At 53.5% G+C, this 27,832-nt stretch overlaps 1 protein-coding gene across 2 annotated transcripts; it reads left to right on the forward strand.

Moving 5' to 3' along the window:
- Positions 1–69: 69 nt before the first annotated feature.
- On the forward strand, positions 70–27,674 carry HADHA (hydroxyacyl-CoA dehydrogenase trifunctional multienzyme complex subunit alpha). 2 transcript variants are annotated; one of them, XM_063153263.1, is made up of 20 exons: positions 70–157; positions 5,106–5,147; positions 5,233–5,303; positions 6,878–7,011; positions 8,149–8,287; positions 9,443–9,562; positions 9,645–9,747; positions 14,223–14,345; positions 14,948–15,066; positions 15,893–15,949; positions 18,512–18,621; positions 18,882–19,016; positions 19,536–19,707; positions 20,575–20,661; positions 22,069–22,209; positions 23,280–23,348; positions 23,568–23,763; positions 24,503–24,617; positions 25,382–25,527; positions 27,131–27,674. In XM_063153263.1, exons 1-20 carry the CDS (start codon positions 70–72, stop codon positions 27,274–27,276), a joined length of 2,313 nt encoding a protein of 770 aa, XP_063009333.1. In that variant the 3' UTR covers positions 27,277–27,674. The 2 variants fall into 2 exon arrangements, with proteins under 2 accessions (XP_063009333.1, XP_063009334.1); XM_063153264.1 differs by lacking the exon at positions 70–157 and adding an exon at positions 3,083–3,137.
- Positions 27,675–27,832: the final 158 nt, after the last annotated feature.

Here is a 27,832-nt window from a genome sequence, read left to right on the forward strand (position 1 = left end):
GGGGCGGCGTGGGCGGGGCGGGCGCGGGCAGGCCCCCGGCGGCCTCTCCCTCATTCGACCTCGGCGAAGATGGCGGCGGCGGTGCGAGCCATCGGCAGCCTCGGCCGCCTCCCGGCCGCCGCCAGGGCCGGCCCGACGCGGCACACCCCGCCCCGCGGTGAGCGAGGGGACGGCGGGGAGGGCGTGCGGTGTCCCCCGCGTGAGGGGAGCACCGGGGGATGGGGGCAGTCAGGAGTAAGGGACGGAGATAGCGGAGGGGCACGGAGGGGACACTGAGGGAAGGGGAGCGCTGACGGGCATGGGGACAGCGAGGGGGCACTGAAGGCTCGGGGAGCGAGGACTGGCGTGGGATGGGGCCCGCTGAGGAGTGAGTTTTGGGGGGACGGTGAGGAGGCACTGAGAGGTGAGGGCAGAGGGGCACTGAGAGCTGGGGAAACAGGGCAGTAAATGGGCGGGGGTCGGGGTGGTGTTGAGGGGGTGAGGAACAGGGGATCCCAGAGAGGATTTCCTGGTGCTGGAGCAGGGGTTGGGGGTGTCCGGGTGTCCTGAAGGGCTCCTCGGGTGCTGTGGCCGTGAGGGCTGTGAGGAGCTCCCAGGGAAGGGGCTGTGAGGACTGGGACAGGGACAGAGGATCCCCGGGGCAGCTGTGGGGTGGAAAGCGTCCCTGTGTGAGGGGTTTGTCCCCATGGCCTGGGAGTCACCCGGGGGATCCCTGGCAGGTCCCCAAGATCTGCCCCCATGTCCTGGGGTCTCTGGGGGTTGTGTGTCCCTGTGGGGGACATCCTGCCATGCCAGTCCTTGCACAGGGACACACTGTGGGAACCTGTGTGCCAGTCCTTGCACAGGGACACACTGTGGGAACCTGTGTGCCAGTCCTTGCACACTGTGGGAACCTCTGAGCAGTTCTGGGGTGTCCCTGTGACCTGGCACTGAGGGGGGGGACACTCCCTCCGGTCAGGATGGTCCCTGCACGTGAGCTGAGCCGCAGGGAGAGAGTGTCCTTGTGCCCTGACACGTGTGCCTGTCCCAGTGCCCCGAGAGCCTGCTTGGAAAGGAGAGGGTGTCCCCGTGCCCTTGGCAGTCTGGATCCTGTGGCTGCCTTCCAGACAGGCAGGGGGATCCATGGGAAGGGGGGATCCTTGTCATCTCTGTGACCCTGTAATCCCATTTGTCTGGGGGAGGGTGGCTGCAGGTGCTCCAAGATCCCTCAGCAGGGAGAATTGGGATTGTTCAGGCTGGACAGAGAAGGATCCAGGGAGCAGGAGAGGCCCTGAAGGGGCTCCAGGAGAGCTGCAGAGGGACTGGGGACAAGGATGGAGGGGCAGGGCACAGGGAATGGCTCCCAGTGCCAGAGGGCAGAGCAGGATGGGGTATTGGGAATGAGGAATTGTTCCCTGGCAGGGTGGGCAGGCCCTGGCACAGGGTGCCCACCCTGGATCCCTGGCAGTGCCCAAGGCCAGGCTGGACATTGAGACACCCTGGGACAGTGGAAGGTGTCCTTCCCATGGCAGGGAGTGACACTGGGTGAACTTTATTGTTCCTTCCCACCTAAACCATCTTGGGATGCAGTGATTCCATGATTTTGTGTGGGGCATCTCCCTTGCCAGCTCGGGCAGGGCTGTGGCTCTCTCCTGCCTCTTCACAGAGCTGCACTGGTGCTGCCTGGCTGCCAATGCAGGGAGTCCCCAGGAGCCCTGGGAAAGCCAAAGGGCCTGGCTGGGAAGCTCTGGAAACCTCATATTTGAGCACTTTGAAGGGCTTCAGAGCCTGGGGTTGATGTTCACCCAAAATCTAGCTGTGTTTCATTTAAACCCAAAAGCTGGGCTTGGTTCAGAGCTGGACTCTGTGCTCTGAGAGCTCTTTTCCAACACTTTCATGGTTCTGGGATTGTGATGAGCAATTCCATGGCTCTGGGATTGTGATGAGCATTTCCATGGTTCTGGGATTGTGATGAGGAATTCCATGGTTCTGGGATTGTGATGAGGAATTCCATGGTTCTGGGACCATGGTGAGCAGTTCCATGGTTCTGGGATCCTGGTGAGCAATCCCATGGTTCTGGGACCATGGTGAGCAATCCCATGGTTCTGGGATCATGGTGAGCAGTTCCATTACTCTGGGATTGTGATGAGCAATCCCATGGTTCTGGGATCATGGTGAGCAATTCCATGGTTCTGCGATCATGGTGAGCAGTTCCATGGCTCTGGGATCCTGGTGAGCAATCCCATGGTTCTGGGATCATGGGGAGCAATCCCATGGTTCTGGGGTCATGATGAGCAGTTCCATGTCTCTGGGATCAGGGTGAGCAGTTCCATCGTTCTGGGATCAGGGTGAGCAGTTCCATCGTTCTGGGATCATGATGAGCAATCCCATAGTTCTGGGATCATGATGAGCAATCCCATAGTTCTGCGACCATGGTGAACAATCCCATGGTTGTGGGATCATGATGAGCAATCCCATAGTTCTGGGACCATGGTGAACAATCCCATGGCTCTGGGATCATGGTGAGCAGTCCCATAGTTCTGGGATCATGGTGAACAATCCCATGGCTCTGGGATCATGGTGAGCAATCCCATAGTTCTGGGATCATGGTGAACAATTCCATGGCTCTGGGATCACAGCTGTGTTAGGTGCAGCCTTGGAGCAGGTCTGTACGTGACAGAGTGCTGCAATCCCTGAGGAGGAGACTTGTGGCAACTCCAGGGAGTTCTCAGGCTGCTGCTGGTTGGAATTCTTGTTCTAACTGGTAAAGCTCTGCACAACAAACAGCCCTGGAGCTGCTGTGAGGACGCTGTCCCTGTTCATAATGAATGAATACCCTCGTTCTGCCTTGCAAAACATTTGGGAAGTGGATGCAAAGCTCGGGGGCAGCCCAAAGGCAGGGAGCAGTCAGGAGCCAGCTGAGCTCCAGGGCTGGCTGTACCTGCTGGGCCACATCCCTGTGCCACCAGGTTCCCAGGGTGGCTTGGGAAGCTCAGTCTGCCAGGAGCTCCCCATCTCACGGCTCACAGCTCCGTGCTCAGGTGGCCTGAGCTTCGTCCTCTCCATCCTGCTGGGGTTTGGGGTGCTCCAGGACTGGAAAAAGGAATTTCCCTGAGCCATGGAGGCTGTTCCCAGTACGAGCCGTGTGCCACGTCCCGGTGAGTGGAAGGGTGGGAAGTGCTGGGCAGGGAGGCAGCTGAGGCAGGAACAGGGAGAGGAGAAAGTGGCAAGGAGCAGGCTGGGCTGTGGGGTGGCTGTGGTCCATTCTCTGGTGCATCCAAAGTCCTGAGGAGGTGTTGGTGTCCTGGTGCTGGACAGTCTTTGAGCTAAGAAGTGAGATGGAACTGATTTTCAAGGCTTTAACTCTGGAATAAATGATGGGACATTCACTGAGGCTGGGCTTCTGCTTCCTGCAGCATTTTGGAGGAATTTTTCTGGCTCTGGTTTTGGCTCATTCCCATTGCAGTGCTGAAGGGATCAACACCTAAAGCAGATGTGCAGGGACCAGGACAGGGAGCTGCTTTTGCTTCCTGGCAAAAGATGTTTTCCACAAATTTGCTGGAGTTAAAATAAACCACTGTCAGTCTACAGAAACCTCTCTCCAGTGTTCACAGCTGGTGCACTGCTGACAGCACCTCTCCCAAAAGAGTTTATGCTCAAGGGGAGTGAGATTTGTGCAGTCATGCCCTTGATTTATTTTTTTTCCTACTTCATCTCTTCTGTTTTGTGAGAATGGAAAGGCAGAGTGGAATTGAAGGGTGAAGGTTTTCATGGAAGGAATCTGTTTGGGAGCTGGTGTGGAAAAGGAAAGCCATGTAAAGAACAATAAAACTGGGATCCCAGACTGGTTTGGCTGGGAGGGATCTTAAAGCTCATCTTGTTCCACACCCCTGCCATGGGCAGGGACACCTTCCACTATCCCAGCTTGCTGCAAGATTGAATTAATTAATTCAGGGAGACAGTTTAACCCTTGCTTTCTCTTTAAAGAGGCTGCATGGCTTTTATTGGGTTGAAATATTGCTGTTTAGGTGTTCTGCTGGGCAGCCTCTCTCACCAGAGGAATTGTTGTCAGCCCACACTTGATTTGTGGGAATTGAATGTTGGTGTTTTTTTCAGGAGTACACAAAGAGTTTAGGGAAATTATTGCTGGGTGGAGCTATCACATGTGGGTATTAAATATTGCTGAGGAGCTTTGGAGTGGGAACTGGTTCACTCTTTGTTTATAAAATGCTGCTGTGGGCACATGACACACACACAGGCACCCCAGAGCTGTTTGCTGGGACAGCCTGACACTGAATTTCCATCCCCACGGCATCACAGTGCATATCCTGGGCTCAGGAATGGGAGCAAAGGTCAGTCCCTACTGCCAGCACCCCGGACAAGGTGGAATGGAGGCCAAAGTGCAGCCCTGAGCCCTTGTCACGGGGCTGTGGCAGGGGGGGACACCCGTTGGGGAGGCACAGTTTGCAGTTTGTTCTCCTGGTGCCCACCCTGAATCCCTGGCAGTGCCCAAGGCCAGGCTGGATGGGACTTGGAGCCACCTGGAACAATCAAAGGTGTCCCTGCCATGGCAGGGGTGGCACTGGATGGGCTTTAAGATCCCTCCCACCCAAACCAATCTCTGATTTTGAATATTTTGTTGATAGATAGAGCCAAGAATAAATATTTTGTGAGCCCATTGTGCCCCCTGGGAGTTGTGTGGTCACCTCGGACTGGCCCCATTTGCTGGCACCAGAGTGTGTTTTTACAGAAATACCCTGGCCAGTTGTGTTTGCTTTGCAGGGAATCCACCTTGATGCTCCCCAAAGTGCAGGACAGTCCCTGGTTTAGCACAGGAAGAGGTTGGAATGGGGATGATCAAGGCCAAACTCCCTGTGCCACCTGCTCCATCCCCTGCCAGCTGCTTGGGAGGAGGGATTTCATTTTTCTGCTCTCAGCTGGGCACTGCAGAGTGGGGTCTGTGCTGCAAGGTCACTGCTGGACTCTGGTGGGACACAGATCAGGCTGTGAGGGAGGGACTGGCTCGTGCCCAGGGTTTCCAAAATCTGTCCTTGGCAGTCCAGGGCAGCTGGGAGAGGCTGAGGCTGCTGAGAATTCCTTTAACACCTGTGCCATCTTTTCCTCAGGTTATGCCTGCCGTAACATCTCCGCCTCCAGTGCCCTCCAGAGTAAGTGTGAAGCTTTTCTATAAATCCATTTTTTCCTTCAAATGCCTGGAGCAGGAGCTGAGCCCCACCCTGTGTTTGCTTGCAGACAGAACCCACGTCAGCTGTGATATCAAAGGGGATGTTGCTGTCGTGCGCTTCAACACACCAAATTCCAAGGTACTGAAAATTCCCATTTAGGGCTAAGAGCTTCCCCGACCTGCAGCCTTACAGAGTTGGGAGCAAAGGAGAAGTAGGGAAAGAAAATTTGGGGATTTTGATCAGACATCTGGAGATGCCTCTTGGAGTACTTTGTGTGTGCTAAGCTAATTTGTTTCTTTCCCAGGCACAAGGTCTTGTTAAGTTCTAAATCTCAAGGAAAACTTTAAAAAAATTAAATCTTACCTAGTTCTTGTATTCAAGTCAGTTAAAGAATGTGTCCCTACTTCAGTAATTTGGAATCCATAAGTGCTTTTGATTCTATTATCATGAACACAGTATAAATAGAAGCTAATTGTCATTTTTTAGGTCAATACAGCTGCAGTTGTTCAGGTATCAGGAGGCAGGAACTCTGTAAATGACATCAAAGGAATACATCTGAAAATGCATTTTGGAGTCTCATAACCTGTAGTGAATTTCAGGTGTCATCTCACAGATGGAAATGCTCTGTTATGAACAATGATAGAGCTTGCAATAAAAACCTGGTTTTTAAAGCAAAGCAGCTGAGCTGCTCTGATGGTATACAAAATATAAAGAATGAACTGCTGATGCTATGAAAAATCTTGTATTAATTGTAGCAGACCAGAGGAGGGTTTTTATACACTCCTTTCATTTGAGGAGCAGCAGCAGTCTCAGGTTTGAAATATTCCATTTTATGTGAGGATTTGGTGGTACCTAAAGAACCCAGTCTGGATTTGTTCTGCTTTTTGCAGCCTTTCAGTAAAGCTGGAGGGCTGTTGTCAGCCTGGTCTGGAGAAGGTGTCCCTGCTCATTGCAGGGGGTTGGATGAGATGACCTTGAAAGGTCCCTTCCATCCCATACCATTCTGTGATTCTATGATTATTATAAAAAAAAAAAAAAAAAAAAACAACCAATTTACAAGTTCATAAAATCAATGTTTGGGGCCACTGTTAGGAAGGTTAAAGGGGAACTCCCTAATTAGAGATGACCTGCTGCAGGATTTTGTCCAGGAAGGGATTTTGTGCTAGGGTTAGGGTTAGGGTTGCACTGTCATTTTTTTGAAAAATCCCTTTGCCAAGATTTCTTCTCTTGAGAAGATGAGAAGCCTTAGCTTCTCCTGTGTTTACTGCTCTGGAATGTTGTCTGGAGATTGTTTATCTAAACATGTGAATTGTTTTAACTTAATAGCCAATCACAGCCAGCTGTGTTGAGACTGGAGTCAGTCACAAATTTTAATTATTCATTCTTGATAAGCCTTCTGTCTGTATCTTTCTCTTTCTTTAGTGTAGTTTTAATATAGCATTCTATGATATGATATAATAATAAATCAGCCTTCTGAGAACATAGAGTCAGATTTTCATCTCTCACCTGTCCTGGAAACCCTCACAAACTCAACACTAGGATTCTCATCTCTCACCTTGTCCTGGAAACCCTCTCAAACTCAACACTAGGATTCTCATCTCTCACCTTGTCCTGGAAACCCTCTCAAACTCAACACTAGGGCAGGGCTGAATTAACTTGCAGCAGGTGTGGGCTCCAGGTGAGCTCCTGCTGAGCTGCTGCTGTGCCCCCAGGTGAACACCCTGTCCAAGCAGCTGAGTGCAGAGTTCACCGACGTCATGAACGAGATCTGGGCCAACGAGACCGTGAGGAGCGCCGTGCTCATCTCCTCCAAGCCAGGCTCCTTCATTGCTGGAGCGGATCTCAAGTAAGCACTGGGCTTCAGGAGCTGCTGCAGCTGTCCCTGAAACCCAGCAGTTTGTCCCTGACACCTCCGTGGGGTGAGGCACGGGCTGGGAGTGAAATCCCCATGCTCAGGATTTCAGAGTTGCTGAATTGAAGTGAGGATCTGAGCAAAGAGGAATGTGGCAAGTCCTTAAACCCCTCCTGGCTGTGGCATTTGGTCACTCCTTCCTGCAGCCAAGGAAACCCATCCTGGCTCTGGGCTGGGCATTGTCCTTGGGCACCACAAGAGGGGATAATTCACATGCAGGACTCGTTTGAGCTGGGTTGGAGTGCCTGGCAGCCTTCCAGCCTGGCCCCTGCTTTGGGCAGGGTTTGGCACTCTGCCCTGTGCTGAGCAGCTTCCCAGCTGCCTGGGTAACTTTTCCAGGGTGTGGGATGATCCTGTGGGTGCCCACTGGGACGTGGAATGCTATTGGCTCCTACTGCTGACACTGACAGGGCAGAATAATTGTTTAAAGACTTTAAAAGCCGGAATGCTCTGAGGAAAGAAGGTAAATTAAAAATAGATGCTCCAAAACTGTGTTACATTTTTGGCTGGCTTTGTCCAGGGACAGAGACTCACGCCCTGTTCAGGAGGGAAGGAGGTGAGCAGAGCAAAGGCCAGGCTTGGTTAAGAGGGGTCTTCTCCTGGCCTCAGCACCTCCAGCATCCCAAATTACTCTTGCCTGGCAAAGGGTGTGAGCCTCCAGGAGAATAATTAGCACAGGGAGGCTCTAATTGGCAGTGTGGCATCAGAGCCATCTGCTCCTCTTAGAGTGATTCTGGGCTCTTTCCTCCACCCTTCCTGGCAAGTGCTTTGAGGCTTCCTATGACCCTTCCTCCTCTCCCAAAGGCTTCCAGAGCCCTGGCACAAGGGATCCCATTCAGGAAAACCCTGTGTCAGCATGCAGGGCCTGACCCTGCTGGGTTTAGTTAGTCTCCCTGTGTTGTCTGATCCAAAACTGGGGCCTAAACAGCTCTTGCCTGCCTGTCAGCCACTGGAGATTGTGGGAAAACAGGAACAAACTCATAAAAACCTCTCATTTTCCTGCTGTTTTGTCAAGAAAACTGACCAAAAAAATGCTTTTCCCATCCTCATCCACCTCTCTCCTCCCCCCAGCATGCTTGAAGCCTGCAAGACTGCTCAGGAAGTGACTCAGCTCTCTCAGGATGGACAGAAGATGCTGGAAAAGATTGAGCAGTCTCCAAAGCCTGTGGTTGCTGCCATCAGTGGCAGCTGCCTGGGAGGAGGGCTGGAGGTACTGGGCAGTGCTGGGGCTCCCAGCAGGAGGGGGAGCTGACACTGCTGCTTCTCTGCTTCCCCAGATGACACAGGCAGGACTGGTACTGTGGGATGAGTTTGGGAGCTGATGAGGGCTCATTACATCATGTAAATGAGTTTGTGGCAAGTTAATGGCTTGCTTGTGCTTCAGGGCTCTGCTGCTGTGGAAAGGGAGCAAATCAAATCTGCACCTGTGTGGGCCAGGGTAATATTGAGATGAGTGTCCAAGGGAAAACTGGCTGTTTGCAGCAGGCACTGGGTCTGCATCAATGCTGCTGGCAGAGTTCAGCCTGGAAATTGCTGCTTTTCAGATGAAGTGAGCCTTGTATCCCAGCAACTTCCATTCTTTGTGGGGCTGAGTGTGGGGACCCAGCCAGGCTCCACCCTGCCTGCAGCTCCACTCCAGCACCTTGGCTGCATCTTCTGCCTTGCAATCTCCATCCAGGGTTTTGTAAACAGCAAGGCTCTGCTAATTCCTGGAGCAGAGTTGTTACTAAAGCAGTGTAATCTTGGAATGGAGACTCTTCAGTTTGTGCTGATTTCTCAATACTTTTTTTACAACCACTGTGTTGACTCATCTTGGCAGTCCAGGGATAAACCAGGAATCATCTGTAGATGGGACTGTGATCTTGGTGAATTAGTGAATTAATTAAGCCCTTGATGGTCTAGGTGGGATTAAAAATCAGCTTGGGAGTTTGATGATCATCTCAGCAACCTGGGCTAATTGTGCCTATAAACAGCCACATTTCCTAGCTCTTAAAAAACAATTCACTTCTAAGCAAGGATCAAGTGGGAAAGTTTATCCAGACAATTTTAACTCCACCCTGAGAACCATGGATCTGTTTTAAAAGAATGAATGCAGCTAAAGATAAGCTGAGGATATCTGGGTATCCTGGGCTGATCCCCCAGTGTGGGCAGCAGAAAAGGGGGGATTCTCATGGCCTGATGACACTCCTGCTTGCTGTCATCCCCCCAGAAACCATCAGGGAGCACAGAGGGAAATTGGGCACTTGTTGAAGGAATTGGGGCAGGGTGATGAGGAAAGCTGAGGCAGTGTGTGGGAGAGAGCTGTGTGATGGGTGCCTGGTTCTTCTTTCACAGGAAAACCTTTCCTTGTCTCTTCCATTTTAAGGTTGCCATTGCCTGTCACTACAGAGTAGCAACAAAGGACAGGAAAACAGTCCTGGGAACACCTGAAGTGTTGCTGGGTCTCCTGCCTGGAGCAGGGGGTACTCAGAGGCTGCCAAAGATGGTGAGTAAGAGGAAAACTTAACCCCATAGCCCTTTCTGCCTGGCAAACTCCCACTCTGAAATCTTCTTTCTGCCTTTTCTAGGTGGGACTTCCTGCTGCCTTTGACATGATGCTGACTGGGAGGAACATCCGAGCAGACAGAGCCAAGAAGATGGGGCTGGTTGACCAGCTGGTGGAACCACTAGGTCAGACATGGTGTTCCTCAGTTCCTTGATGTGCTGCTGCCTGTCAGGGAACCCCTCCCCTCACCAAAATACACGGAGAGGTTTTGTTCTGCTCTGCAGGGGAGCAGAAATCCCTGTTCCAACCTTACAAGCACAGGGACCTTGAAATGTGAGGCTGCTGCAGAAGCTGAGTGAACAGGAGAGGTCAGCATGGAGGGCAGGCCTGCTGGCTCTCCTCCTTAAGCTAATTATCCAGATAAGAGCCCACATTACTCATGTATCATGTCAGAGGACAGATTGCAGCCCCTAATGGAAGGACAATGGATGAGTGATGGCTGTGTTTCTGCAGCCTGCAGATGGTAATCCCTGACAGGAGCTGCAGCTGCAGCCCCCGTGGCTTGGGCACTCAGAATTGCCAGCTGGGGGAAGAAATTCCCTGCAAACTGCAGGATTCCAAGTGTTGCTGAATCATGTCCTGCTCCCAGAGTTTTTTCACCAGGGCAGCTTTCTTGGAAGGTGGAAATGGAGGAGTTTGAGGACTAAATCCTCCAGAGCCTCCCAGGAGGAGCCAGCAGCCCCTCTCAGGAGTTAGAATGGAAGCCACTGCTCCAGCTCGCACTGCCATGGACTTGGAGGGTGCTGAGCATGGTTCCCCCAGGCACAGCATAGCCAGAACACACTGGTGGTGCTGAAGAGAATAAAGTTAATAAAAAGCTGCTGCTGCCCACCCTGAGCAGTGCCAGGGAAGCCCTGGTGTCCATGCTGTCCCACAGGCCAGGGCTCAGCTGGGTCATGGGATGGTCTGGGTTGGAAGGGACCTTAAAGCTGATCCATGCAGAGGCAGGGACACCTCCCACTGTGCCAGGGTGCTGCCAGCCCCAGTGTCCAACCTGGCCCTGGGCACTGCCAGGGATCCAGAGTGGGCACCCTGTGCCAGGGCCTGCCCACCCTGCCAGGGAACAATTCCCAATTCCCAGTATTCCATCCAGCCCTGCCCTCTGGCAGTGGGAGCCATTCCCTGGCTCCTGTCCCTCCATCCTTGTCCCCAGTCCCTCTCCATCCTTCCTGCCAGCCCCTCCAGGTGCTGCAGTTGGGTCACCCCAGAGCTTTCCCTTCTCCAGGCTGAACAGTCCCAGTTCTCCCAGCCTTTCCTACAGCAGAGCTGCTCCATCCCTCTGATCACCTTGGTGCCCCCTCTGGGCTCTCTCCAGCAGCTCCAGGTCCTTGTGCTGCTGCCCAGGGCTGGGGCAGCTCTGCAGGTGGGCTCTCACCTGGGCACAGGGGGCACAGGGGTAGAATCCCCCCTTTCTGCTGCCCACACTGGGGGATCAGCCCAGGATACCCAGATATCCTCAGCTTATCTTTAGCTGTACTCATTCCTCTAAAACAGATCCATGGTTCTCAGGCTGGAGTTAAAATTGCCTGGATAAACTTTCCCACTTGATCCTTGCTTAGAAGTGAATTGTTTTTTAGGAGTTACCAAATGTGGCTGTTTATAGGCACAATTAGCCCAGTTTGCTAAAAGGAAACGTGAGCTTTCTGAGGAGCTGCTGGGAATCCTGGCTCAGCCCAGAGAAGCACGTAGGAGGAACACAGAAATACAAACGACATGCAAACATTGGATGTGTTCCTTGTTATCCAAACAGCAGCCAGTGCCAGGAGGGCTCCTGTTCACTCTGTCTGTGGGGAAAGCAGCTCTGCCTGGGGTGATGCTTTAACTGATGACAGAAAGCTTGCAGGGAGACACACACCATCAATCAGGAGGCAATTTCAGGGCATACAATCAGTTCTCCTTCAGCAGGGAGCTCTGCAGCATTCCCTGAATCCAGTTCTGGCATGTGCCATTTATAAAAGAAAGCAGATGGGAGTGCACAGCTCCTGGGTTAGGACACAGCAAAACACTGGGAATTAACTGCAGGTAAAGCAAACCCACACGTGTGGGGTCAGCCACTCGGTGTGAGTGGTTCTCACAGCTCAGACTTTGAAACAAACAGCAATTTTCTTCAGCTGGAGTATCAGAATCCAGCTCTTGTTAATGTATCCAAGCTACTGGAAATCAGGGATTGACATCTTGTAGCACATCAAGTTATCAAGCTGAAGGTCTCAGCCTGGAAGGGTGAAAAGAGAATTTGGAAGCCGGTGAAGTCTGAGCTCTGAACTCCCAGTTGCTGTTGGGTTTTTCCAGTGAATTCTCTAAAACCCCCTGGGCATTGCTGAAATGTAGATTATGCAGCAGCTCTGAGCTATATTTTGTCTGCTGCCTGTAAAATCAATTGTGTTTTGTTTGGCTTGTTTTTCCTTGGACTGGCTCTGACATTCTGCCAGGGAAACTTCCACAGGGAGCTTCCCTGAGCTGTCAGAGTGTTTGTGCTGCTTTATCTCCTCCTTGCTGAGAGGCTCCCTGAGCAGGGAGCAGCTTCTGGGATCTGCTGGGTGAAAACCCACAAGTTGTTACACAGAGAGGTGAAACAAAGGGGCCACAGAGCTGCTCCAAGGGCTGGAGCCCCTCTCCTCTGGAGCCAGGCTGGGAGAGCTGGGGGAGATCACCTGGAGAAGATCCAGGGAGAGCTCAGAGTCCCCAGAGAGGCTCCAGGAGAGCTGCAGAGGGACTGGGGACAAGGCATGGAGGGACAGGAGCCAGGGAATGATCCCAGTGCCAGAGGGCAGGGCTGGATGGGATCTTGGGAATTGGGAATTGTTCCCTGGCAGGGTGGGCAGGAGCTGGGCTGGAATTCCCAGAGCAGCTGTGGCTGCCCCTGGAAGATCCCTAGCAGTGCCCATGGCCAGGGTGGGCATTGGGACACCCTGGGACAGTGGGAGGTGTCCCTGCCATGGCGGGGCAGGATTATATGACCTTTAACATGCCCTTCCCAAACAAAAAATTCTGAGTTTCTATGATTAAAACCTTACTGCTGAGGAAGAGAATAGTGGGAGATGAAACAGGAGGGAGTTTCTGATTTGGATTTTACCTGTCTCCTCTGTTAGGGTGTCTGTGGGGTGTTTCCTTAGCTCTGAGGGCTCTGCAGTGTCTGGGTGTGTTTGGAGCAGTTTGGATGAAGGTGAATGGCCCTGCCCAGCTGCAGGGTTGTAATTTCCCCAGGTTTGTTCAGCCCAAAGTTGCACATTTAGCTCCAGGGTCTGCTTGGTGACTCTGTGCAGCTTCACCAGGCACTGCTCTGTCATTAATGACTCAGAGTTTGCCTCTGGCAGCATCTCACAGCTGCCTGATCAGCCCTGTGCAGTGTCCTCCTGTCCCGATGATACAATTGTCTGGAAATGAGGATTCCTGTGCTTGGAAATTGTGCAACCCACCCTCAGAAGCTGCTAAAACAGGTTTTGTGGTGGCGTGCTTCATTGTGGGACAGCTTTAAGTTAGGCCAGGTGTTACAGTAGCTAAAGCCAGAGGGAGGTTTCGTGCACTGAGTTCAAAGGTTGGGGTTGGTTGGACATTGACTCCAGTACAGAGATTTCCAGGGACTCAGCACTCCCAGAATGCTGACTCTGTGTTTGACAGCTCAGTGTTGGCACAGCATGGTGGGACACACACACAGAGGAGAGGCAGGGGAGGCAGAACACCTCAGCTCCCTCAGGATTCTGGGTGCCTGCAGTTATGTCAAGTGCAAGGTTTGAGAAATAAAGGGCACAAGTGGCAAAAAGATGGTCAGGAGCTGAGGACACCTGCAGAGAGGTCATGGAGGTGTCCTGAAGGTCCCTGAGCCTGATCTGACTGCAGAGTTGGATGTAACTTGTGCCTGCTCCCACAGGGAGTTGGCATTCCTGCACAATGCCCTCTGTATAAATCCCTTGGAGCCCTCATATGATCCCTTCTGAGCCTTCCACTGTTGGTCATAACCCAGAAAAGCCAAACAGGAGCAGGGAATGGAGTGGGAGCAGTCCAAAGGCCATCACTTTGTGTCTGCTCCTGGTTTCCTGCATCCAAAGGTTCATCACTTTGTGTCTGCTCCTGGTTTCCCTGCATCCAAAGGTTCATCACATTCTGTCTGCTCCTGGTTTCCCTGCATCCAAAGGTTCATCACTTTGTGTCTGCTGCTGGTTTCCCTGCATCCAAAGGCCATCACTTTGTGTCTGCTCCTGGTTTCCCTGCATCCAAAGGTTCATCACTTTGTCTCTGCTCCTGGTTTCCCTGCATCCAAAGCCCATCACTTTGTGTCTGCTCCTGGTTTCCCTGCATCCAAAGGCCCATCACTTTGTGTCTGCTCCTGGTTTCCCTGCATCCAAAGCCCATCACTTTGTGTCTGCTCCTGGTTTCCCTGCATCCAAAGGTTCATCACATTCTGTCTGCTCCAGGTTTCCCTGCATCCAAAGGCCCATCACTTTGTCTCTGCTCCTGGTTTCCCTGCATCCAAAGGCCCATCACTTTGTCTCTGCTCCTGGTTTCCCTGCATCCAAAGGCCCATCACATTGTGTCTGCTCCAGGTTTCCCTGCATCCTCATCCCTCAGGGATAACCTGTGCTGTGTTCTCTGCTCTCCCCAGGGCCAGGACTGAAGGCTCCTGAAGCAAGAACAATCGAGTACCTGGAGGAGGTGGCCATTGGCTTTGCCAGGGGTCTGGCCAACAAGACTGTGTCTGCCAAGAGATCCAGAGGGCTCATGCAGAGTAAGTCAGCATGGACAAATCCCAAGGGACAGCAGTGAGTGTAATCCAGCTTGGCTTCTCCAGGATGTGTTCATGCTCCTACTTAATTCCATTTCAAAATGAAATTATTTCACATTGGAATCATCTCTTGAGTAATGTGGGGTGGTAGAGAGAACATTGCCCTGCAGATCTGGGCTTTGGCAGAGCTGGCTGTGGTGGCTCTTGAGGTTGCTGGAAGGGAGGCAGTGGGAGTACTGCAGCAGGTACTTCCAGGGATTGTCCATCTGCCAAGTTCTGGTGGCAAGTTCTGTACCAAGCTGGCAAACTCAGGTGGGAAGAGGTACAAGGGACTGCTCCCTGCTGATCCTCCACAGCACTGCCCAGAAATGGGGATATCTGTGGGAATTCTGCTTCACAGGGCTCAGTGTGTCACCAGTTGTGTTAGGAGGACACTTCAGCCCTCAATGAGACTTGTCCGTGGAATAATCCAGAAACCCTCTGAGCAGCCCCTGCTGCCTGGGTTTCAGGTGCATGTTTCTAGTGCAAATATTCACATTTGTATTCCTTTACCATCCTGGCTGTCCACAGCACTGTGCTGACCCCTGTTCTGTCCCTCCTTGCAGGGCTCACAGACTATGCCATGGCTCTTCCCTTTGTCAGGCAGCAAGTTTACAAGACAGTGGAGAGCAAAGTTCAAAAGCAAACCAAAGGGCTCTACCCTGCTCCTCTGAAGATCATCGAGGTAACTCCCCTGCCAGGTGGGAGGGGCTGCAGGGCACGTGGATCTGTGGGAAATGTGGGACAGGCAGAGGGAAGGTGATCCTTGCTCTGAGTCAGGCCGACATCCTGATCCTCACAGATCAGTCCAGAGTGCTGGCTGTGGGGTAGAATTCAGGATCACTGCCCAAAATATGATCACCAGTTCATGGGTACTGGTACCAGTGAGGGGTAGAGCAGGAATCCCAACTGAGGGAAGGCTTAGCTGGAATATTTTGTCCATGAGACTTTCAGCTGCAGTTTTCCCAGGTTTTCTGTACAGTCTCTGAAGAGTTCAGGAGACCTGTTTAACACCATAAAAATAGAAATTGCTATGATTTTCACAGCACTAACTACATACTAGTATACATAGAGTATTAACATTAATACTTTAGCTTTTTAACTTTATAATTAATACTTTATTACATAAAGTATTAACTTTATTGGTCCCCTCTGTTACACAGACATCCTGTTACACTCACTCTGTGAATGAATCCTTATTGTAGAATGACTTTTCACTACTGCAGTTGTTGCCCAGACTCCTCTAAAACCTGTGAATGATTTGAGAGCAGTGACATTACAGGAGCACAGTTCCTAAAACTATAGGGAATGGCTAAAAATTAACCTGGTGGTTAACTCCTCACCTGTCCTGAGCTAGAAGGACAGGGTGACACAGAGCAACAGGGACAGGACTCAGGGAGTCTGAAATGTGCCTTGAAATTTGAGAATCCTGGAGACAACAGGGAATCCTGTTAAATTATGTGTTTGCAGCATGACTGAACTGTTCTATGTCTTTTCTGCTTTTGGATTAGGTTGTAAAAACTGGTCTGGATCAGGGGAGAGATGCTGGATACCTCATTGAAGCCCAGGTAAGGAGAGGAGATGCTGGCAGGGATCAGGTCCTGGTGTGATGCCTTAAGGAGCTGGAACTGAGGCTAGACAGAGTTAAGAGGAATAAAGAGGATATTTATTGAAGTGCCTTCCAAGGCAGTACCCAGATGGCTCCAAGATGGGAGCAAAAGAGAGCTTGGTCACACTTTTATAAGTTTTTGTCCCTTTGCATGTAGGAGTTAACTGTCCAGTTTATAGCTTCAAATGATGAAATTTCCTCCTCCTTGCTTGCTTGCCTGCCTGCCCTCCTCTTTTCATATTGTTTATGCTTTGGGCCTGAAGTTTGAAGAGATTTTCCTTGAGTCTCCAGCTGGAACAGGATTTTTTTGTCTTCACCACCCCGTGAAAAGATCCCAGTGACACTTAATACAAGGCTAAAAGCTGCACACCAAAACAGAACAGAAGAACTTAGAACCCAAGGTATCAGGTGTGCTCAGGACCTGTGTTTACCCCACCAAAGGTTCATCACAGCCTGCTGCTTATCCCATCCCACCCCCTGCCATGGGCAGGACACCTTCCCCTACCCCAGGCTGCTCCAGGCCCCATCCAGCCTGGCCTTGGGCACTTCCAGGGATGGGGGAGCCTCAGCACAAAGCTCTCACAGGCAGGGCCAGTGTGGGTGACAGATGCTGCTCCTCCTGGAAGGGCAGAGCTGAGGTTCCACACTCCCTGTAGGAGCTGGCTGGAGATGTTTCATCTCTCACTCATCTCACCATGACAGCAGATGGGCCTCATGTCCTTAACACCATCCAGACCTGCTTGAGCTTTGCTGGGACACAGGGAGAACTGGAATAGAGTTTAATTGAGGGTGTAGGACAGACTGTGGTGGGCAGGTCCAGGGCTGGAGCAGGCAAGTGTCCTCCCCAGCAGGGAGGACCTGCTTTATCCTCCACACACACCACAGTCTTTGTTTTCCTCAACCATTCTCTGCCATAATAAGCAGCCTATCCCTAATTATTTTTTTCTCACTGGTCTTGGTTTTGCCACACTTTTGCTCAATTTTGTTATTTCTGGTGCCACGGTGGCACTTCTGGCTGTGCAGAGTCACAGGTGGGCTTAGCTGGGCACTGCCAGCTCTGCAAGATTGAATCCCCAGCACCCCACGTGTCCATCTGATTATCTCTGTATTTGGGTCGTCCCCAAGGTCATTGCCCCTTAAATGCTGGTGAAATCCGTCCACCTCCCACTTCCCTGATGTGCTTTGTAACTCTTTTTGGTCTGAGCTGTAGCTGCCACCTTAGCAGTGCCCTCCTGGCTGTGCCCCATCCCTGCTGGTTGTGCATTCCAGCCACGTTTGGGCTGGTGCTGAATAAAAGCCTTGGGATACTCTGTTCCTTACAGCAAAGAATGAATGGGTTTTTTTCCCCAGAACAGCAGCAGGATGGAGATCTTCCCAGAACCCCTGAAGAATAATAAGTGTCAGTGTTGTGGCTTTTTTACTGCCTCACTTTCTCCCCCAGGACAGGAGATTTGCAGATTCTCTTCCAGGCTTTGTTTTGGGTATTTTTAACTGGCAGGGCAGTGGTGAAGGAAGGTGCAGCCTGCTCCAAACCTCATTCCCTTCTTTTTCTTAGCAGACTTGGCTCAGACAACTTTTGTTTTGTGTGTGCTTATGCTTTGTGTTCCTCAGAACATTCCTGCTGAGTGCTGGGAGGTTGTGCAGGCCTTAGATTTTGTTGCCTGTGATCCTCTGAAAATAGGATCAGGCTGCTGCTGTCAGATAGAACTGACCTGTTTGTAGGGATTTTTGTCAAAGCCTGAGGACAGGGTGCTTCCACCTGGATCTGTGGGAACAGTGGCCCAAATTAATGTGGGATGTATGTGGGGGTAGAAGGGTGTCATGTCAGGGGAGCCCAGTCCTGTCACTGAGGAACTGGAATCATCAAATCCCAGAATTATTTGGGTGGGAAGAGACCTTAAAGTCCATCCAGTGCCACCCCTGCCATGGCAGGGACACCTTCCACTATCCCAGGTGCCTCTAAGTCCCAATGTCCAGCCTGGCCTTGGGCACTGCCAGGGATCCAGGGTGGGCACCCTGTGCCAGGGCCTGCCCACCCTGCCAGGGAACAATTCCTCATTCCCAGATCCCATCCAGCCCTGCCCTCTGGCACTGGGAGCCATTCCCTGGCTCCTGTCCCTCCATCCTTGTCCCCAGTCCCTCTGCAGCTCTCCTGGAGCCCCTTCAGGCCCTGCCAGGGGCTCTGAGCTCTCCCTGGATCCTTCTCCCATCCAGGTGAGCACCCCCAGCTCTCCCAGCCTGGCTCCAACCCTTGTAGCATCTCCATGGCCTCCTCTGGGCTCTCTCCAGCAGCTCCACACCCTTGTGCTGATGGGGAGGAGGAGGTGGTGCAGGCTGGGCTGTGCTGAGCCCAGAAGTTGCCTCTCCTCAGAGGTGACCTGGGCCCTTGTCCCTTTTCTATCCAGGTTGCTCACCTGTGCAGTCACACAGTGCCTGTCTCCCCTTGCCATGTTTTTGTGTGCTGGCACTGAGAGAGCTGTTAAATGCCAACACCTCTGCTTCCCTCTTGCTTTTCTTCCAGAGCTTTGGCCAACTTGCAGTGACCAAGGAATCCAAGGCACTGATGGGGCTCTACCACGGGCAGGTGCACTGCAAGAAGAACAAGTTTGGGCATCCTCAGAAAGAGGTCAAGTAAGTGCCAGTGTGGGATGCCTGAAGGAGCAGTTGGGGATCTCTGAAAGGCTCCTGGGACTGAGTGAGCTGCAGAGCTGTGATCAGAGCAGAGGTTCCCAGCCTCCAGAGCCTGACCCACTGCAGTTTGGAGGTCTCACTGCTGTGTGGCCTCACTCAGGTGGTGCCTGGGTGGATGACAAGAGCTGTGTGACTCTGCCAGCAGTGATGGGAGTTCTCCATGTCCATGTTGAAGGTGTCCCCTTGTTCCTTCCCTGCAGGACTCTGGCTGTGCTGGGAGCAGGGCTGATGGGAGCTGGCATCGCCCAGGTTTCTGTGGATAAGGGCATCAAGACCATTCTGAAGGACACGGCACAGAAGGGTCTGGATAGAGGCCAGCAGCAGGTCTACAAGGGGTATGTGAGTTCAGGGGGTTTGCTCTGGTGCCACTGGGCTGGGTTAAGTCACAGTTCTCCTGTGCTGTCAGCAACAACAGCTCCTGACACTGCTGCTCTGCTGGAGGAGCCACTGGATGTCATCACAGAAAAGCTTTATTTTAATATTGTCCCCTGCAGTGTGCTGGGATATTGCTGTGGCAGAGTCCTAAGATTCAGCAGTAACTTCTAGAGCCAAGGAAAGAGTGTTCCTGGCTGCCTAAAGGACCATGGCAGGGGAGGTATTCCAGGGTTATCTTCCTGGGTTCTTTCCATATTCTTTCTCCTGGCTCTGCAGTAATAGTACTCAGCTGTGTGTAGTCAGGAGTATCAGTGACCAACCTTCTCCTATTCCCATGTTGAAGGAGGGGTCACAGGACAGTGACAGTCCTGCGGGGTCAGAGATGGAGTTCTGGGGGGAGACAGGAGGGATTCCCATGGTGCACCTCCAGCAGCCTGGCTGGTCCACTCAGGAGCTGTGACAGAGCTGTCCCTCCCTAGGCTGAATGGCAAGGTGAAGAAGAAGAGCCTGACATCGTTTGAGAGGGACTCCATCCTCAGCAACCTGATGGGCCAGCTGGACTACAAGGGCTTTGAGAAGGCAGACATGGTCATCGAGGCCGTGTTTGAGGACATCAGTGTCAAACACAAAGTGCTGAAGGAGGTGGAGGCTGTGAGTATCAGTCCTGAGCAGCCCCTGGATGGGGGCCCTGGCTGGTGAGGGTCCTGGGCTGTGCTGCTGGGTTTGTCCCCTCTCCTTGGTGCTGCACTTGGGTCTGGGTACCAATCAGCTACACCAGGACATGAATAGGCATCCAGAGCAGCCTTTCTGTTCACTGAGGACACTCCCTGCTCCATTAAAGAATTGGTAGGTGAATGGGACAAAAAAAAAGTGCTCCAAAAAAAGCTTCCATTTGACTGAGCAGACTGATGTGACAGTGATGTCCTTGGGTATCTCCACACCTTGCAGTCCTTCACCTGCTGTTCCTCTGTTCTATCCAAGGGCACACTGAGGGAAAGGGGTGTTCCCTGCAGTGTCTGCTGTGGCTGCAGAGGCCTGCCAGAAACAAGGGAGCTCTGGGCCTGATATTGCAGACCTGGGGAGAGTTCAGGGCAAGTCAGAGCTGGCTGACTTGAGCTACTGCTTTCCAATTAGTTTCTAATGAGCAAACCCAGTTTGCCTCATTAGCCAGGGCTCCCTGATCTCCCAGGGCTCTGCATGGTCCTGTGTGCTGACACAGTCCCTTGTCCCCTCCAGGTGATCCCTACTCACTGTGTGTGTCCCTTGTCCCCTCCAGATGATCCCTGCTCACTGTGTGTGTCCCCTGTCCCCTGTAGGTGATCCCTACTCACTGTGTGTGTCCCTTGTCCCCTCCAGGTGATCCCTGCTCACTGTGTGTGTCCCCTGTCCCCTGTAGGTGATCCCTACTCACTGTGTGTGTCCCTTGTCCCCTCCAGGTGATCCCTACTCACTGTGTGTGTCCCTTGTCCCCTCCAGGTGATCCCTGCTCACTGTGTGTGTGTCCCTTGTCCCCTCCAGGTGATCCCTACTCACTGTATCTTCGCCAGTAACACCTCTGCCCTCCCCATCAGCCAGATTGCTGCTGCCAGCAAGAGGCCTGAGAAGGTGAGTCCCCAAGGCCACGTGCCCTGCACAGAGCTGTCCTTGGTGAGGTGGCTTTGCTTTAGAGACCTTCTGCCCTCTCCTCAGGACATGGCACAGCTCATCCTCTGCTCCCAGGGCCAGCTTTGAGCAAAGAGCTTGGGGGCAGGTGAGGAGGAGAAGGTGGATTCACCCCCAGGGTGATGTTGGTGGGGCAGGTCAGCACACATCAGAAGGTGTTGGGGGCAGAGAAGCTGTGGAAGGTTGGAGCCAAGTGGGGCTTGGGCTCTGCTCCCAGGGAAAAGAAACAGCATGAGAAGAAATGGCCTCAAGCTGTTCCAGGGCAGGTTCAGCTTGGATATCAGGAGGAATTTCTTCCTGTAAAGAGTAGTCAGGCATTGGAAGGGGCTGCTCAGGGAGGTTTGGAGTCCCCATCCCTGCAGCTGTCCAGGGAATTCCTGGATGTGGCACTGAGTGCTCTGGGCTGGGGACAAGGTGGGGATTGGGCACAGCTGGGACTCTGATCTTGCAGGGCTTTTGCAGCCTCAGTCCATCTGAACAGGAGCACTGATCCCACTGCCCTGTCAGGGGTACCTGTGGTGCCTGTGAGTGTGAGGTGACCTGCTGGGGGTTCCTGTCACCCTGCTGAGCCTCTTCCCCATTTGCTGTAGAACCTCTGTTGGATCTAAATTGCCAACTGAGCCTCATTTGTTCATCCTTGCAAATTACATCCTCTTGCTGTTTAAATTGCCTGTACAATGGCTCTTAGGGGGAAACTCATAGGAAGTCAGTTAACTAATTAGCACATTTTCTTTAATTAGTTTTGCAGCCTGCAACTCAGCAAGGTGCCTCTGACTTACCCAGGGCTTGGTGCCAAGTGTGGCTGCCAGGAGGCATGAAGGTGACAGGCTGATGGCATGGTCACACACAGTGAGGCACACTGAGATAATCTGCACTTAAACGCTGTTCCCGGGGGAAGGCTGCACTTCCCTCTCTAATGAGTTCCTGGATAGAAGCCTTTTCATCCTTAAATTCATTTCCTCACCACAGACATTCACAGGCAGCTTGCAAGGACTCCCTGAGCCCAGCAGACTGGGTGGGGCTGCACTGCCACTCAGGTGTCCCTCCAGGTCACACCATGCCCCTCATTTCCCTGGGGATGAGCTCAGGGATTCCCAGGCAGATTTGGCTGAAGTGGTCCTGTAAAAGTTGTACCTTTATCCTGAAAGGCAGGAGCTCCTGGGCATGTGCTGTGTGTCCTTGGTTTTCTCCTTGGTTTTCTCTCCTTGGAAAACCAAGGAGAGAGGGAATTGGAGAGCACTCCTGTCACAGATGCAGAGTGTGCTCAGGGCCTTCCCTCTGCACTCAGCTCACCCAGCTGATTCCTCTGGGAGCCAGAATCCCTCTGAACCCAGCTCCTCTCTCTGCCAGGTGATTGGGATGCACTACTTCTCCCCTGTTGACAAGATGCAGCTGCTGGAAATCATCACCACAGAGAAAACCTCCCAGGACACAGCTGCTTGTGCTGTTGATGTTGGCCTCAAACAGGGCAAAGTGGTCATCGTGGTGAAGGTGAGGGGACACTGCTGGGGCTGGGTAATAAATAAAAGGGTTTGTGCACTGAGGGGAGGGTGAAACATGTCTGTGGACACATTGGCTGCTCCTCTGAGAAGTGAAAAGGGAAGTCAGAAAGGGGCAAGTGCCCAGGTGATCCTCACATGTCCTTCTGGGCAGGCATGGAAGGCCACCAGGCACACGTGCAGGGCCAGCACGAGGAGCTGGCACTCCTGTCCCACACAGCTTCCAGGGCATCCCAGACAGTGACAGGACTGTCACCACCTCAGCTCCCTGGCAGGCTGCAAGGACAGAGGGTCAGTGAGCAGCAACTCCTCTGCCTGGCTTAAATCTTGGGGAAGAGAGGCAGGAATACATGGAAAAGTGGATTTAGGTTGGATATTAGGGAGAAATTCTTCCCTGTGAGGCTGGGGAGGCCCTGGCACAGGTTGCCCAGAGGAGCTGTGGCTGCCCCATTCCTGGAATTGTCCAAGGCCAGGTTGGACAGGGCTTGGAGCAACCTGGGACACAGGAAGGTGTCCCTGTATTTTTCCTGATTCCTGAGGTTGCCAGAATGCTGAGCATGTCTCTCCTGTAGTGCTGGGAAAACTGGCTTGTCAGAAAGTGCTCTGGGCATCTCCAAACACCAGTGGGGCCCCAGAGCTGCTTCCCTGAGCCTCCTCCCCACCTCAGCTGCCTCCCTGCAGGGCAGTTTGCAGCTCATCTGCTGCTTCCTGACTTTGTGGGGAGCAGCAGAGGTGGAACAACTGGCTTATGCTGGTTTCCTTTGTGCTGAGCACCCTTTTCCTCACCAGCCTGTTGGGCTTGGTGCAGCAGCAGCTTGCTCTGGACCTGCAGCACTAATTCAAATAAAAACACTGGGATGGGAACTTCCAGGGAGTAAGTTGATGGAAGCCTGCAAACACTGCTGAGCTTTACAGAGAAAAAAAAAAAACCCAACCTATTCTGGCAGTCAGTACCATAGTGTAGGAGATGGGGTTTGGGGGTTCTGAAGTGCAGCCTGGGCTGTGAACCACAGTTCTGGTGCTGCCAAGAACTCACCTGCCTCCCTGCACTGCTTTTCCCAGGATGGGCCTGGATTCTACACCACCAGGTGCCTGGGGCCAATGCTGTCCGAGGTGGTCCGAGTTCTCCAGGTGAGCATTCCCCAAATAATAATGGAAATTGCTTCTGCTCTGGCCAGGGCTGGGGTGGGCTCTGCCTGGGTGTGGACAGGAGAGGATGTGTGTCACCAACCCTGGGTTTTGTGGCTGTCCCCAGCCTGCTCTTGGCTCCTGTTTGCAGTCAGTTAATGGGGCTGGGCTCTCTGCCCCGCCTCACCCCGAGATCTCACGGTTTCCCTTCCTCTCCTGCAGGAGGGCATTGACCCGAAGAGAGTGGATGCCATCTCCACGGCCTTCGGCTTCCCGGTGGGAGCGGCCACGCTGATTGACGAGGTGGGCGTGGACGTGGCCACCCACGTGGCCGAGGACCTGGGCAAGGCCTTTGGGCAGCGCTTCGGAGGGGGCAGCATCGACCTCTTCAAGCTCATGGTGCAGAAAGGCTTCTTAGGTGAGCTGCTGAGGTGTTCTCAGCTGAAGGGTGTCCCCTCTGCTCTGGGGAAGGCACCAGCAGTGGGAGAGCAGCCCTGGGAATGGGGCAGGAATCCCTCCCACAGAGGCAGTGCTGCTGTTGGTCCTGTGGACCCAGAGAAAGGGCCTGGCACAGTGGCAGCTTCTTGCCAAGGTCCCTTCCCTGTGCCCCTGCTGAGGCAGCAGATCTGTGCTCTGTGACCGTGTTCACAGGGGTTTTTGGTTGAGGGAAGAGATGAGGATCTGGCTCCATGTTTCAGAAGGCTGATTTATTACTTTATGATATATATATTACATTAAAACTACACTAAAAGAATAGAAGAAAGGATTTCCTCAGAAGACCAGCTAAGAATAGAATAAGAAGGAATGATAACAAAGGTTTGTGGCTTGGACTCTCTGTCCGAGCCAGCTGACTGTGATTGGCCATTAATTACAAACATCCAACATGGGATCCAACATCCAATCACAGATGCAGCTGTTGCATTCCACAGCAGCAGATAATCAGTGTTTACATTTTGTTCCTGAGGCCTCTCAGCTTCTCAGGAGGAAAAAGCCTAAGGAAAGGATTTTTCATAAAAGATGTCTGTGACAGTGCTCCGAGTGCAGAGTGCTGGGAGGGTCTGTCCAGGAGCAGGAACAGCAGGCACAAAACAAGATCCAAGGTGTCAGGAGGAAACAGGACACGTGCAGGAGCTGATTGTGTGCTGTGATCCCTGCAGGTCGCAAGGCAGGGAAAGGCTTCTATGTGTACCAGGAGGGAGTGAAGAACAGGAGTCTGAATTCTGGCATGGATGAGATCTTGGAAAAGTTCAGGGTGCCAGCAAATCCTGATGTGTGAGTACCTGTGTGTGAGGGAAGGCTGGGGCTGGCTCCTGCTCTGCCCAGCTCCTTGTGCTCTGAGCAGCAGCACGAGGTGCATCAGGTGGCATTGAGGGACATGGAGCCAGGCTGGGAGAGCCGGGGCTGCTCACCTGGAGAGGAGAAGGATGCAGGGAGAGCTCAGAGCCCCTGGCAGGGCCTGAAGGGGCTCCAGGAGAGCTGCAGAGGGACTGGGGACAAGGATGGAGGGACAGGACACAGGGAATGATCCCAGTGCCAGAGGGCAGGGCTGGATGGGATCTTGGGAATTAGAAGGTGGGCAGGCCCTGGCACAGGGTGCCCAGAGCAGCTGGGGCTGCCCCTGGGTCCCCTGGAAGATCCCTGGGGCTTGGAGCAACCTGGGATAATGGAAGGTGTTCCTGCCATGGCAGGGGGCACTGGATGGGCTTTAAGGTCCCTTCCAGCCCAAACCATTCTGTGATTTCATGACATGGCTGAACACAGAGGCTGAACAAGCCCTTGCTTTTATTCCAAATCCACCTGGCCACAATCCTGAGTGCCATGCTCCAGGAAACCCTGCACTAGAGGAGCCCCAGTGGTCCCTTCCAATCTCAGCCATTCCCTGGTTCTTAGTGCCTGCTTCAGGACACTCCCAGAGCTTAGCCCTGATCCTCACATGGACTGGGACACCCCCAGGGAGGCCGTTCCCACCCCTGGCCTGGCTCTGTGTCCCCCCTGTGTGCTGGCCCTGCCCAGCTCTCACAGCCTCTGTCCCACAGCTGCTCCGACGAGGACATCCAGATGCGCCTGGTGACACGGTTTGTCAACGAGGCCGCCATGTGCCTGCAGGAGGGCATCCTCAGCAACCCCGTGGAGGGGGACATCGGGGCTGTGTTCGGCCTGGGCTTCCCCCCCTGCCTGGGAGGTGAGTGCTCTGGCTGGGCTTTGGGCTCCAGAGCTCCCCGTGGGCTGCAGCCATGTGGCAAGGCGAGGTTTGAGCTGCAGCCTGAGGAAATGGCCTCAGTCTGCATCACAGAGGGTGTAGGTTGGATACTGGGAGTAATTCCAGGCTGTCCAGCCCTGGCACAGCTGTAAACTCTCCATTTAAAAAGGGATTTAAAAGCCCTGTGCATGTGGCACTTGGGGATATGGGGCAGTGGTAGTCTTGGCACTGCTGAGGAATGTTTGGACTCAGCAGTCTCAAAGGGCTTTTCCACCCTAAATAAGTCCATGACTCTGATGCTGTCTCTTGACACTGCTGGTGGAGTTCACCAAGGGCTCTGAGGTGGTGCTTCTGCCACGTGCCTGGTGCTTTCCCTCCTTGAGCCATGTTCAGACTGAGGGAGCAGCCCCAAGGGACTTCCTGCAAAGGCCTGAGGGACAGGACAATGGGGAATGGCTTCCTGTGGTTGGACAGGATATTGGGAAGGAATTCTTCCCTGTGAGGGTGGGCAGGCCCTGGCACAGGGTGCCCAGAGCAGCTGTGGCTGCCCCTGGATCCCTGGCAGTGCCCAAGGGCAGGCTGGACATTGGGGATGGAGCACCCTGGGACAGTGGGAGGGGGAGAGATTTGGCAGGGTGGGAATGGATGGGATTTGAGATCCCTTCCCACCAAAACCATCCATGATTCTGTGATGATCCATGTCCCAGCTTGTCCCCAGCCCTCCCCAGCTCAGGTGAGCAGGGAGCAGAGTCCCTGATCAGAGACTGGGGGGTCTCTTGTGGAGAAGGATGAATGGGACAAAGCCATTGCTTCTGGGTGTGGGACCCTTCCAGGCACCTTGGTGCTTCTGCTTCCCTGTCCCAGCAGTGTGTCCCTGTCCCTGCTGTATCCATGTCCCCGCTGTGTCCCTGTGCCCACCATGTCCCTGTCCCTGCCATGTCCCTGTCCCTGCTGTGTCCCTGTCACAGCTCTGTCCCCGTCCCTGCCATGTCCCCATCACTGCTGTGTCACCTTCCCCATCCCAGATGTGTCCCTGTCCCCACCATGTCCCTGTTCCAGCCATGTGTCCCCATCGCAGCCATGTCCCTGTCCCTGCCGCGTCTTGTCCCTAACGTGTCCCTGTCACAGCCATGTCCCCATCACAGCCGTGTCCTCATCCCAGATGTGTCCCTGGCCCAGCCATGTCCCTGTCTCTGCTCTGTCCCTGTCACATCCATGTCCCCGTCCCCGTTGTGTCCCTGTCGCAGCCATGTCCGTGTCCCCACCGTGTCCCTGTCACAGCCGTGTCCCCGTCCCAGCCCTGTGTCCCTGTCACATCCGTGTCCCTGTCCCTGCTCTCTCCTGTCCCAGTCATGTCCCTGTCCACATCCGTGTCCCTGTCCCAGATGTGTCTCTGTCCCCTCCACGTCCCTGTCCCCGCCGCGTCTTGTCCCTAACGTGTCCCTGTCACAGCCATGTCCCTGTCCCCGCCACGTCCCCATCACAGCCGTGTCCTCATCCCAGATGTGTCCCTGGCCCAGCCATGTCCCTGTCACAGCTCTGTCCCCGCCATGTCCCCATCACAGCCGTGTCCCTGTCCCCACAGGTCCCTTCAGGTTCGCCGATTCCTACGGCGCCCGGCAGCTCGTGGACAAACTGCGCAAGTACGAGGCCGTGTACGGCAGCCAGTTCACACCGTGCCAGCTCCTGCTGGACCACGCCAACAGCCCCAGCAGGAAGTTCCACCAGTGAGGTGGCCTGGTGACACCCCGACAGCTCCTCCAGCCGGGCCCCAGCTCCCCTCTACACCCCATTCTCCATAGGTTAATCTCCAAAGCTCCCGGGGCAGGAAGGGAAGAAAGGAAGGAAGGAAAAAAAGAAGAAAGGAGGGAGGGGGGCAGGAGGTTGCCTCAGGGCTTGTAGTCATTTCAAGTGCCTTACCAGCCACTGTGTGTTGGGTACATCCGTCCCGTGCCAGCCTGGGCCTGGGGGCTCCGTGCTGGGGGAGGGAATTCCTGCTGCCTTTGCCTCCAGATCCGTGGCCTCCAGAGCTTCCAGCCTGGCCAGTAGCATCCAGCTTGTGGCTGGAGCCGAGGCCTTGCCTTTCCATCAACAGCCACCAAAATAAAGCCCCATCTCCTGGGTTTGGACTCCTGCTTCTCCTTCCATCTCCCTGAGGGAACAGCTTGAGTGGGGATTGACTGGTTCAGGCCCTGGCGTCCTGTCCATGGTGTCCTGGGTCCATGGAGGGGCAGGATGGCAGCAGTGCGGGACAAAGCAGTGTCACCTCTGCCATCACTCAGGGGCT

This window comes from Melospiza melodia, chromosome 3 (genome assembly GCF_035770615.1).
Source record: "Melospiza melodia melodia isolate bMelMel2 chromosome 3, bMelMel2.pri, whole genome shotgun sequence".
In the NCBI taxonomy this organism is placed as follows: Eukaryota; Metazoa; Chordata; class Aves; order Passeriformes; family Passerellidae; genus Melospiza; species Melospiza melodia.

Excerpts from the sequence above, each read along its gene's own strand:
- HADHA (XM_063153263.1), top strand. The coding sequence starts at position 70 with ATGGCGGCGGCGGTGCGAGCCATCGGCAGCCTCGGCCGCCTCCCGGCC. Across the intron at positions 158-5,105 it reads GCGGCACACCCCGCCCCGCG|GTTATGCCTGCCGTAACATC; the intron begins GTGAGCGAGGGG and ends TCTTTTCCTCAG. Across the intron at positions 7,012-8,148 it reads ATTGCTGGAGCGGATCTCAA|CATGCTTGAAGCCTGCAAGA; the intron begins GTAAGCACTGGG and ends TCCTCCCCCCAG.